A 13,889-nucleotide genomic window follows, 5' to 3' on the forward strand; every position below is an offset into this window, starting at 1 on the left:
TGACCTCAGAAGTTGAGTCGCATAGTGCTCAGAGCCATTTGAACCATTTCTTGCATTTGCCCTATATGTGTCGATCCAAACAGTACGCAAAGCAGTGTGAGTCTTTTACAGTGCTTAATTTCCTCTTTTTCGGTCTTGTCTTAGTGCACTCTGAAATTCTTCCGCTAATGCAGTGTAACATATCTTACTCGATTACATAATCCGACAATTTGTTATGGATGTGATTACTGCAGAAGATCTGTCGCCCTTCGATTACAATAATTTTGTTAAATACGGTTTCGTAGCTAGCAGATTTTCATCTCTTTAACTTATAAATGCAGGTATGTAACAATTAAACAATTGTGACATTTTGTAGCAAGTTATATACCATAAATCTGTATCTGTTTATACCTGTATTCTACGTGCAAATGTACAATCTACTGTGCCATATGTTAAGTTCACTTGCGTTTTCTCTGACAGATGAGGAAAATGATTACTCTTAGTGGGCTGTTAGTATAAAATCTATTTTCAGAGTGTCTGTGGGAGGTTCAAGATTACTCGTAACTTCGCACTGGAGGCCTTTCTTGCAGTTTGCTACAAATGAGACATAGAGCCACCTTCTCCGAAAAAGAGATTTAGTTACTTATATTAGAATCTCATGTCAGCCTAAGAATGTTTGACGCAAGTACGTCAGCTGTAACCATTCCCCCACCGTTCTGTATATACAACGTACCCAGTATGGTTCGTACAACTATTCACTTAGCAGTTTATGATGAATAAAAACTTTTGTGTTCAGGTGGCAAAAGGTACATTTTCTTGTGCCATATGTAAAGTTGTCGTCTTTTTTTCTCTGAAAAATGGGAAGAATGATTTGTCTTAGTTCTCTCGACGTGCGGTAAGTCGAATTTTATCTGAACCCGTCATTCACGGTTTCTCCAACTTATTCTATATGACCGTTCCATTACATGTCTCGACACTGTTACTACTTTTATGTGTATGATGTGGCTGACTTTGGTTGCGGCTTATTAAGTCCGTAATCAAAGGCTACTGTATTTTCAGTCTTAGCAGTGTCATATATTAATTTTTTTTTTGCATTAGCTGCTAGTTGTTAGCCCTGGCAACAGGATAGTACGCCGCCAACATCTAACTAGAAACTACTACAATTTATTGAATACAGCTATCTTGTAGAAACTGTTCCATTTGAGAAACTGCTGATATTAGAATGCATATCATCTGGTTTTTGCAGAAATGAATTAACTGCAGTCCTCCAAAGCTTATTCTTTCCCGGTAGCTACAATTATTATTATTATTATTACCATATAGTATTTGCGTTACGGCTAATACCGACGCACACGATACGTGTAAATCGCCAACATGTCAGCTTTGTAATTACCTCACATTAATTAATAGCATACTTTTTATGATTGTTAGTCATAAACGTACATCCATGATGTTGTCGTATGTGGTAATAAACTATCCGTAGTCCACTATCAGACCGTGTATTACAGTAATACATAACCACCCGTTTCCAATGGGTATCTAGCGTAATAATATCAAATACATATGTTTGAAAGTACAGCTCGCACCATTCCCACTTTGCTTAGAACGCCGGCTTCGTTTTCACGACAATCGAACTTAATCTGTGAGATCTCAATTTGTTCCGCGGGGAAAAATTTTTACAACTTCATATGTACAGGCATTAAGGTAACAATAATTTGAACGACTGTACAGAATATCCGGACGACTAAGGCGAAAAATAAATAGTTCCGTAGTAGGAAAAGTGAATACTGAATGAACTACATAACATATCAACAAATTTCTCTACAACGGTTTTCAGTTCAATTTCCTGTTACTATGTTGATAAATTCGCCTGTCATCTGTTGACGGAGCCTCTTGATTCGTTTTATACCAAGGTGAATAATCATCAAATTTAATTTTTCCACAAGTCATGAGTGTGTCACGGATATGATACAGGATTTAGCGTAGAAATAAGTAAAATAAAGGCGTTTCTCTTTGCAGCGGGATCTTCTCACGATATTTCAATCACCTACCTTCTCCTCCGGATGCGAAAATATTTTGTTGACGCCACATACATGGGGAGAAACCATCAGTATAACAAAATATGGGATATCAGAGTTCACACAGGGCACACAGCTGTTGCTTTTTTCCGCCCGCTGTTCGAGAGTGGAATAATAGAGAATAGTGTGAAGGTGGTTCGACGTACCCTCTGACAGACACTTAAAGGTGCAGAGTAGCCATGTAGACATAGTAATGTTTAACACGATGTACTAAATACTTAAGGATACCACATTATTTTGAAGCAAGATCAGGACTTCTAAAAATACTACATAAAAGAACGGGAAAAATGTGTAAGTATCAACACGATTGAATTATCAGGAAGAGAGAGTTCCTGCTAACGGATGTGGAAAAGTTAATAGTTTGAAAGCACTACTGAATATACAGATTAATTACCAGTACGAACGATAAAATTTTGGAGCTGAAGTTGATGGAGTAGACTGGTGAGAAAAACAATAATACTTTTTTTAACTTAATAAAGGATAAAGGAAACAGCTTGAAATCCACAAAATGGAAGAATCAACGATTACATGAATAAATTTTGGTCTTGAACGTTATTTATTAGCTGACCATGAAACGGTGATTTGCATGGCAGGATTTTACATCTGAGGTGATTTTTGCTGTTTGGGTATTAGACTGTTGTGTGACGCTTGTTTTCGTAGAAACCGTTTCGTCTCCTTACTCTGAGTTTTAAATTTCTTTCTGAGCCCCCATAGTGAATCATGATGTGCTCAGCACTAGGCTACTACAAGTGAGGCATATAAACATGTCTCAAACAGTGGTTTAATGCTGATACAACACAGATTACCAGGTATTAGTTACTCGTTCCCCTCATATGGCACAATTAGAGTCGTGATAATTGATTTCATTATATGCTGAGAACATAACAGCTGCTATTAGAAAGGCGTTTTACTTGTGTCAGTGGTGCAGTCCATCAACAAACCACATTGGTTTTGAATCGTTGTCGTAGATGCATTTAACTATTTGGCTGGCGAGTTCTGCTAGTGTCGATAAGATGTTATCAGTTTTAATCTCGGCAATATGTACTGGACAGCAACTTCACAAAAGATATGATATCCACATCTATATCTAGATCCATATCTATATGACAACTCTGCAAGTTCCAGCTAAGTCTCTGGAAGAGGGTAGTTCATGGAACCAGTTTCACACTTTTGCCCTTCCCTCCCACTCCCGAACAGTGGACGGGAAAAACGGAACATTTAAGTACTTCCATGAGAGCTCTGATCTCTTTTATTTTATATCGATGATCGTTTCTCCCTATGTAGGTGGTTGTGATCAAAACATTCTCTCATTCACACGAGAAACTAGGAGTTGGGTGTTTCATGAAAAGATGATCTCGCTGTCTCAAGAAACAAAAAAAAAAAAAAACCTTTGGTATAATGACTTCCACCCCAACTCGGGTATCTCTTCCATAACACTGTCTCATCTATTTTGCGACAGTACAAAACGAGCTGCCTTTTTCTTCCAATGGCCTCCGTCAGTCACGTCTGGTAAGAATGGGTACCGAACAATAATATTCTAACAGAGGACAGACTAGAGTACTGTAGGCAGTCTCTTTAGATGACACGTTGTATCTTCTAAGTGTTCTCTAAATAAAACTCAGTCTATGGTCCACCTTCCCCACAACATAGTCTACTTGATCTTCATAACTGAAGTTTTTTGCAATTGTTGAGCCTATATATTTGGTTAAACTTGTAGCCTGTAGATTTGTGTGATTTATCGCATACTGGAAATTTAAAAAATTCCTTTTCGCAGTCATGTGAATGACCTCGCCATTTTCATTACTTAGATTCTAGTGCCATTTTTCACACCATACAGAAATCTTGTCATTAGTTGGCAACAGTTGGTTGCGATTTTGTGATTACTTTATTAGACGGTGAAAGACAACATCATCTCGAACAATCTGGGATTGATGCTCCGATTGTCACCTAAAACATTTATGTCTTTCCGTCAGTTACTACGAAATGTGAATTTCTGTGAGAAGAAATCAAGAATTCAGTTGTACAACTGAGACAATAATACTGCATAGACACATAGTTTTATAAGATACCTCTTTTGAGGAACGCAATGAGAAGCCTTCACGAAATCAAGAAATATGGGATCAATTGGAGATTCCCTATTGATTGCACTCATTACTACAAGAGACTAAGGAGCAGTGTCGAATAAGAACTATATTTTCCGAATCTCTCCTGACTACGAATCAATACGTGTAATTTTTCGAGGTAATTCGAAAACCGTATACGATCCAAAATCAAAGTTAGTAATAGCAGTCGGAAATCCAGTGCAGTATTCCTGATTCCTTTCTTGAGTATGACTCGTGCAACCTTCTATTCTTTATGTACGGACCTCGCGTTGAGTAGGCAGTTGTATATGACTTCAGTGGGTGGTGCTATTAGATCATATTACTCTGAAATGAAATTAACTGTCGTATAATCTGTACAGGATTACTCGATATAAGTTGCTTCGCTGCAAAGAGGATATCTACGTCTAAGTTAATGTCGTTGGCAGCACTTCTTAATTGGAATTCTGGAAAAAATTTACTTCATATTTATGATGAAGGGATTTCAGTAAACAGTATTTGGTAACACAGTTTTAGTGTCATTTTCATCAGTAACATTATCATAAGTACACAACTGTGAAAGTATTGATGGCGTCTTGCCACTGGTGAACTTTATATATGACCACAATCCCTTTGGATATTCTGTCAGATTTCGAGACAGAGTTTTGTTCTGGGAACTATTAAAACGAAGTCGCATTGAAATCGCCGCTAATTTTCAAGTTCCTGTAAAATTTATTCATTCGGGATGTTGCGTTCTTTGAAATCTGGCATGGTTCTTCCCTTTCTTCTGCAACAGTGTTCTGACCTGCCATGTGTACCAATAGGGATCCGTTCTGTCTTTCATTGATTTATTTGTAATAAATCTTCCAATTCCTGATGATGCTGTTTCTCCGAATTTAAGCCACATCGGGCCTACGCTTGGATAGTAATTTTAGAAAGCATGAAGCGAGTTTTCATATATTCTTACAAATAGATATATTGTAGCTTATTTTCTGTGGATTTGGATGATACGTTATTCACTCTATAAAGAACGACCTATTGGTCACTACGTCCTGTATCTGCCATGATGTTCATTATGTGCTAGGCATTTTTTGTTGCTAAGAGATCAAGTATGTTTTCTAAGCATTAACACTGCCGGTGTGCTCCTCAACGAAGGGTTCAAGATAATTTTCTGACAAAGCATTTACGAAAATGGTAGGCGATGTTTTATAACTATCCCCGGCTTTGAACATGTATTTCCACCATTTCCAGAATACATTGAAGTCATAACCAACTATAACCGAATGAGTGGGGTACGTATTTGGGGAGGTACTAAATTTTTCTTTGAACCTTTCAGCACTTGTATCAACTGAGTCAAGGTGCTATGAAAGGAACCAAATATTCATTTATTTCGTTCGTCACGTATGACATTCACCCACGCTAACTCACAGGAACTATCTATTGCAGTGTCACTCCAACATAACCTTTTTTAACAGCTACAAACACGCTGTATTTAATCAACCCTTTCTGTACACCGTTAGATACTTTGCAAAAATTTCAGCTGAACTCATCTTCACGTTTAGCCAGTTTTCTGTACTTACAAAGATTTTAGCTTCACTGCTTCCTGTTAGCACTTGAAGCCCTGATTCTTTCCCAAACAGCTATAGCAGTTTAGTGCTGTAATGCTTAGTGCTTCTAGAACTAACTTCGTGCAATGTTTGACCCGCTGCCTTTGAGACTCTAGCCCTTTTTATTCTTCTCTACGGCCCTCTAAACCAAAAAACTAACCAGAGCTCACAGCCCCCACCAACCATGTAGCGGCCTCGTTTATGTAGGGGGACCAAGGACCTATTAAGCGGAACCCGATACTTCACCGGGCGCAAATCAAATAATCTGCCGCCTAAGTGGTCACATAGCCGTCTGAGCCTCTGAATTAGACTCTGCACTCGGCTCAGCACCAAAGGTCCGCAATCTGTCCTGACGACGATGCAACAGCTCTGTTGTAATCTTGCACCTGTGGTCAGGGGCCCACCTCAGCGCGGGCAACAACAGGTGCGGCCACGGTAGTAGACAGATTATGGGACACGTGGGAGTGCCTGACTTTCGTTTGATACTCAAGCTTGGCACCCCACAATGAGGCCCACTGGCAGCAGACCCAAGCTGCGTGACCAAAGCCAGCATGGCTCTAAACTATGAATGTAGGGTCACCAACATAGAAATCAAAATCCCTACACATACTAAAGGTGACGGAACTGTAAACTAGGCGCACAAACACGCAATAAATTTGCGAATTAAACTTCTTAGCACAAAGGTAAAAAGGATTAAGACATTTCCGTTTCAAGCTCGTATAAATAATGCACAAACGAACGCAGTACTGTTCTGTGATGATTTTTGGACAAGAGCTGCCCCCCCCCCCCCCCCAGTTCATCTTCAACATCTATTTTAATTTAACCTCTAACTTCTCTTTCTCTCTCTGACCACTAAATTTCTTCTCCACTCTTGATTGCATCTGTACTGCCGCCATGTACGAGTATTACTGTTAGATGTCAATTATCGCATCGACAGAAAAAATGAGTAAACTGTTCAACACCATCTTAAGAAAATTCTATTATCATTATTGTATCTGTTATGCTATTATTATTATTATTATTATTATATACTTTTCATGTGCTATGTATGTTCAAGTTTCAGGATGGCTTTAATATTGCCAGGTGAAACATATATACAAATAAAAACAAATATATGTAAATGTCTAATTGTGACCTTCGTACCACGCACTGTTCACTAAGTGTTCATACTTTATGAATGGGAAACTCGAAATAATTTAATTTTTATTTGCGACTGAACGTGATAAATGCAGCAAATACTCTGAAGAAAAATCAGATGCTCTTTCAAGGGGAGGATGAAACGAAATGATAATTTAAGAGCAAGAGAGAGTATGTGGTTATTATTTCACTGATAACAAAACTGAGTCACATTACAAAAGAACTTGGCTATGTAGGCTCTCTTATGAGTACGTCACTTTCTGAAGTAAGGGGTCTGCAGTTATCTAACTGCTCCTCGACATCCCGGATCCAGGCCCTGGAACGGAACTGATATCCAAGTGGGTCTCACAAATGTTCTATCGGGGACTATGTTGAGGAACTTTATCGCCATAGAAATCCCTCAACACTACGCATACAGTTCATAGATACACGCTCCATATAGGGACGAGCATCGTCTTGCTTACAAATGGCTCTACCATACTGTCGCATGAGTGGAAACACATGAAGATGCCGTATGCCTCTGAGGTACGGTAGTGCCATCAGGTCCTCTCAGTCATACTTCCCGTGGCGTGAAGTCAGACCCGTCTGTGCCCCACAGCTGCGCCTCTCCAGAACAGTGAAACAATTGAACCTTTCAAGACATCGCTGACGATGGTCATGGAGAGTGGCGCAGAATCGCGGTTCATCGCTGAACACAGTGTGGCCCTATTCATCAGCAGCGTATCCTTCCCATTCTCGTCACCACTGCAAACGCAGGCTTAGCATGGGATGGTAGTTAGTTAATCCGGCTGATGCTAATCTCTGCCAATGGTGCCGGATGACACAGCGCATTGCTGGGAGCCTATTATTTTCTCTCGGACGACAGGTGCGGATAAGAAGGGCTCACGTTCTGCTTGGTGCACGATATGGAGTTTCTTCCTTGTGGCGGTCAGATGCGGTCCACTGGAACCTCAACGTCTAGTTCGCCTCTCCTCACGTAATCATGCAGTCCAACACCGCATCACTGTCACATCTAAATGGCACACAGATCTAAGTATTTCCCGGTTCGACCAGCTGGCCAAAGGAAGACCAACAACGCTTTCAAACTCTGTCTGCTGCTGATAATCCAGTCTCAATTGAGTACGCAACATCTCTGGTTTGGACTCAGTGATCCTTCAATATCTGACGGCATTAAACGCCGCCTATTTATTTTAGTAGATCTGGTAACAATAGTAAACACGAGCAACACCAATGCATTCTGGTGGCCATACCATGTCATACAGAATTTCAACTTTATCCACTAACAAACCACCGATGGTGTGCAATTGAACAGAGTTAAACTGACATATGCTTCACTTTTTTTCTTAATCAATGTATCCTATATAGCTACATGTACTAGAACCTATTGTGTATTAGACTGTAACATACTACATGGCGCACACAACAAACGAAATGTGGTGACTAAACATCAAAGTCCATTGCTGATACTACGTCCAATTGTCCACGAAAAAAAAATCGAAATTATTTATTGCTCTCTAGAACTGACACAGTTAGAGAACATAATAAATTAAGGTAGTTAGTGAAAGACTGATGACAAAAGGCACAGTGTGTGGTACGAAGGTCACAGTTAGATATTTGCGTATATTTGTTTTTATTTATATATATGTTTCACCTGGCAATATTAGAGCCATCCTGACACTTCAACATGCATAGCACATGAAAAGTATATAATAAAAGCCGGGGCGTTCCCCTCTCCCAAGCGAGTGTTTGAGAAGACAGGGACAGATCGGGAAAATATTTACACGAGTAGAACCCCAGAAAATTCGGAGCGGATGGGAACCTGGATATCAAGAAAGTCACGCAGTATTTATTGTTTCAGGAGCACCAGGCAGGAACCACGGCTCAAGAATAGTGGGAGGTTCGTCAGCATCAGATGGCGAGTTCCCTTTTGTGGTAAAGTATTACCGAAAATTCTGTAAAACGTAATTTTAGTTTTATCTATTTTAGCTTCGTTTCTGAGCAATATTTCTGCACTTGTAGCTTAAAAACTATTTTCCTGGTATCGAAAAATGTGAAAACTACCGATTAAGAAATTATTCTAGGATTGCACAGATCTTGTTGAAAAATCTTGCCTTCTTTCAGAATCCTTTTCATACGACAACCAAGAGCAATTACTTGTTCATTTAGTGTGGCTTGTTGATTAGTAAAACATTAGATGTTGCCAGTTTTATCCCCTTCTATATACGCTGGGAAGTACAGCGATGAGTCACCTCCTTCCTGAAACCACATTCTTGGTCTCCAGTGCCCTATAGACTATTATTTTGGTCGAATGGAATAGCACTACTCACAGTATTCCATTTCGCAGTCTCTACGTGCTTGACTCCACCGTAGATTTGTTGTCTTTGCTCAAAAACTTATCTCATTGTTTTCATTCATGAAGCATTTTGGTGCATGTGACCTGTCATATATGTTTCTGTGTCTGCCTCTGTAGAGCGTTTTCAGTTTACATATAGTGGAACGATACCAGTGTAATTTAACAGGCGGTGAGGTGTGACACACTTTTGGCTGTCGATAAGGTGACTAACGAATGGGCCAACGGAGACGCGCGTTATCCTGGCTGATATTTACTCGTTCCCAAAGTTTAAGGATAAGGATTAAATAAATCATGGTTGGAAAACACTAACATGTATAATTAACCTAAGAATATGGCGACCGGTACACGCAGACCTCAGGTATGATTAATGTTAAGTACCACAAAAATGTAGGAATACACGAGACAAAACTGATCCCACCACTAATCTTAGAAGACAGACTGATGAAAGGCAAAAAGACATCTGTAGGATTTGTAGATTTGGAAAGAGTGTTTGACGATGATAACTGGAAAACACTTTCTGAGATTATGATCTTATCTACAATTTTTATAAAAACCAGAAAATAGTTCTAATAGTTTATGGTCATGTAGGAGATGCAGGAGTTGAGAAGGGCGTGAGACCCGATTGAAGATAGTTTTTCAAACCATACATAGTTCAAGAACGTAAATAAAGTGGAAAATGAATTTGGAGAAGCAGTTGAAATTCAAAAGAGGAAATGAAATATCTAGGTCTGTCGATGAGAATGTAATTCTATACAAAAATAGGAAACGACTTCGCATGTCACGCGTATGGTTCAAATGGCTCTGAGCACTATGGGACTCAACTTCTGAGGTCACTAGTCCCCTAGAATTTAGAAATAGTTAAACCTAACTAACCTAAGGACATCACACTCATCCATGCCCGAGGCAGGATTCGAACCTGCGACCGTAGCGGTCTCGCGGTTCTAGACTGCAGCGCCTAGAACCGCACGGCCACTTCGGCCGGCTCACGCGTATGGAAATAATAGAGTTGTGGAAATAGATTAACATAATCAACAGGAAATGACATCAGGTGATGCAGAGGGACTTTGATTGTGACATTAAACGATGTAAGTACTAGATGAATTTCGTTATTTGAGCAGCAACATAATAGACGGTAGTAGCAAAAGAAAAGGCGACACGAAATGCAGATCACCAATAGTAAGAAAAGCGTTTCTGGAGAAGAGAGATTTAATATAGAATACCAACTTACCATTAGAAAGACTCCTGAATGTATTCTAAGGCCTTGTATTGAATTGGAATAATCAGGGCATGAAAACAGAAATTACAAGCTTTCGAATTGTGGTATTACAAAGGAAAGCTGATGAGGAATGTTGGAAAAGTAACTAAGTGTAACATACATAATCGAAACTGGGAAAGATAGCTTTATAGCTAAAACAAGTGACAGTGAGGTTGTACACATCCTGAGGCATCAAAGAATACTTAGTGTTGTGGTATTTGGATGTGTGTGAAGTGGAAGCTAGTCGTGACTGCAGAAAGCAGGTTGAAGTGGTTGTAGGTTTGAATAAGCACGCAGAGATGCACAGGCTGGACAAGCGTAGAGAAAGCGTCAAACCAATATTCTAACTCCAGGCAAGTACAAAGATAACATAAACAATTCGGAGAGGAGGAAAAACAGAAACAGAAAAGAAAATGAATGCACTTTATCATTTCTCTAACAAGCGGAGCTAACCAGTCTGTATAAAATGTGATCAAAGATAATTGAAAGCAATGCTCTGAAGTCATATTGCTACAGTTGACTTCACAAGAACTTGGACTTGAAGAATCACGTATACAGAAATTATAATGCCATGAAATTAATGAATGTTGTGAAAACGAAATGTCTTCAGTTGATACAGCGAACATTACAACGTAACGCCACACGTGAAACCATATCAACTCTCTGTCATTAAAGCCTTGTATCAGTATACATTGCGTCACAGTGGCTCATTTCTCCTAGTTACCTAGAAATCTCAACATAATTGAAACACGTTTAAATTAGCAGCTCCATCTATTCTCTACACAGGTTTGCCTATAATCTTACGTCTTCTTTCCCCAGACAAACCTTAGTAGCGTTTCATAGTGGGCGACTTGGCCTCAGCCGAATCATGTGCGCCTGCTGCCGTTATAGAAAGGTAGTCTAGTGTGCTGTTTGATTAATGTACCTGCTGATGATTTACGTGGTGTGTATGGTGGTACAACATGCAATATGTGGTTTTGATGTGTGTACATGAGAACTTGGATGAATTTAGCAACATTAAAGTTTAGGCTGTATTCTCACACGAAGGACATTTGATAGTTTAGTTATTGTAAGAAAGTAACTCAGGTTCGAATTCTTCTTCTAAAGTACGTTTACAGTGTTTCAACAGATGTAGATCCAAACGAATTGTTCCAGTCCCTGTTAAGTTTCACATACAAGAACTGAAATATTTTGTTTTGAAGGTTAAATCCTTAGTAGCTCCACTACTTAGATGTAAGGAAACGATTGTCGCTCATACACCTCTGAACAGCTAAAGCTGATCAAATGGAAAATAACAGAATTAATTACTATGTCTAAACTGTGTAATATGGAATGCATCACCTCTGTACGGAAACATGCATTTGTTTTCTTTCTTTTTTTTCAGGTAAGCATTTTAGTTAATGGCAATTTTAAGTGCGGTGGGACCATCATCAACCAAAACTGGGTGTTGACAGCTGCTCACTGCATAGACGGGTAAGTTCTCAACATATCAGAAAAAATTTCCCTACTTCAATCACAGATTTATACTGTAGCAGTATTTCACAGTGCTGGACATAACGTACAGTTGGACGGATGTCATTATCGATGCTCTCACCAACGATCGAAGCAGCACGTCACTTCAGGCGGATTTGACATCACTGGTCCTGGTGAACGTTCAGAGTGTTTACACTTCGTGCCAACAGCTACGAGTGTTGGACGTCGACGTCAATACCCAGACTGATTATGCACTGTTTTAAGAAGTGAACAAGGAGAGAGAGAGAGAGGAAAGGAGTAAGAATGAAAGATTAGAATTCAATTCCCGTCAAAAGCGAGGTCGTTAGAAAAGGGTCACAAGTCCGGATTACGAAAGCATAGGGATGCAAATCGGCCGTGCCCTTCGCAGAGGAACCACGCCGACATTTGAATGGAGCGTTAAAGGGAAAATCCCGGAAAATCTGGATGACTGAAATGCTAGAAAGAGAAAGAGAGACAGATCGATGACGATAGTGTGAACGTGAACGTTGGACTGCGGCCATTTTATGCGGAGGATGCGACCCTGTGTGAGGAGAATAGTTCAGATTTGCGGAAGAGACAGACGAAATGTTTTTGTGAAGCAGTAATACTTCATGTGTTATTGCGGAGGTATTGGTGGAGTCGTCAGTTACAGACCGTGATAGTAAAAGACAAATAATTTCTTGAACACACGATAGTGACTGAATTTCATATACAGGTTCAAAAATGGTTCAAATGGCTTTGAGCACTATGGGACTCAACTTCTGAGGTCATCAGTCCACTAGAACTTAGAACTACTTAAACCTAACTAACCTAAGGACATCACACACATCTATGCCCGAGGCAGGATTCTAACCTGCTACCGTAGCGGTCTCGCGGTTCCAGACTGTAGCGCCTAGAACCGCACGGCCACTCCGGCTGGCTCATATACAGGAATATCTCATGAACTATTTCATAGAAATTACAAGTAACGCAATAACAGAATTTAAAAATGCGAACTTTTATGTACTCGACTAATGTACGTGGCTAAACGGAAGGTGGGGTCGTTGAACACAGTCTTCGTCGTCGTTACCGTAGTCATCTTCCATATGTAGGAAATTAGGCATCTGCCTCTTCCATCTTCATCAGGTTTATGTCCGTCGTTTTCCTGGTCCACCTATGTTTTCCCTTCTTTTCGGGTTGTAAGTCAGCGTTTTCTTGGACGGTCTTCAGTTTTTCATGTCTTGCTTCCACCTCTCACTATATTCAATTGTTTCTTCACTAATAGCATGTACATTGAACTCCATTCGAAATTCTCCATTCCTTATTATATCCCTTCTTGTTCACCTCGTTGCTCTCACAAAGAATCTCATCCGTGTTGCATGACTTTTCTGTCATCTGTCTTTTTATTTACCCAAATTTCGCTTCCATACAGTAGTGGTTGGTACTGTAATGCTATCAACATAGTTTTACAAAATTCAATTTTTCTATCCTACCGCGTTATGTTAATAAGTGTTCTCTTCATGTTCGATACATTGATGCAAAATTGACATAGCTTTTCATCTAAAAAATTGCTACAATGGTAGCTTGTGTCGAAGTCCCACCATTTAAACTGTGACATTGTTCAGTTACTTCGTTGTTAATAATTATTTCTACATCTACTACATCTACATCTATACTCCGCGAGCCACCTTACGGTGTGTGGCGGAGGGTACTTATTGTACCACTATCTGATCCCCCCTTCCCTGTTCCATTCACGAATTGTGCGTGGGAAGAACGACTGCTTGTAAGTCTCCGTATTTGCTCTAATTTCTCGGATCTTTTCGTTGTGATCATTACGCGAGATATATGTGGGCGGTAGTAATATGTTGCCCATCTCTTCCCGGAATGTGCTCTCTCGTAATTTCGATAATAAACCTCTCCGTATTGCGT

The 13,889-nt window shown here is 39.7% G+C and overlaps 1 protein-coding gene across 1 annotated transcript in view; it reads left to right on the plus strand.

Moving 5' to 3' along the window:
- The first annotated feature begins 651 nt into the window (after positions 1 to 651).
- Positions 652 to 13,889, plus strand: part of LOC124613462 (trypsin beta-like) — a 34,778-nt gene continuing 21,540 nt past the window's right edge. The window contains exons 1-3 of the mRNA XM_047142167.1: positions 652 to 664; positions 8,738 to 8,811; positions 11,872 to 11,960. Of these exons, the coding sequence (XP_046998123.1) occupies positions 652 to 664; positions 8,738 to 8,811; positions 11,872 to 11,960 (176 nt within the window). The remainder of the gene's footprint in view (positions 665 to 8,737; positions 8,812 to 11,871; positions 11,961 to 13,889) is intronic.

The sequence above is a fragment of the Schistocerca americana genome, chromosome 4, assembly GCF_021461395.2.
Source record: "Schistocerca americana isolate TAMUIC-IGC-003095 chromosome 4, iqSchAmer2.1, whole genome shotgun sequence".
Classification (NCBI taxonomy): Eukaryota; Metazoa; Arthropoda; class Insecta; order Orthoptera; family Acrididae; genus Schistocerca; species Schistocerca americana.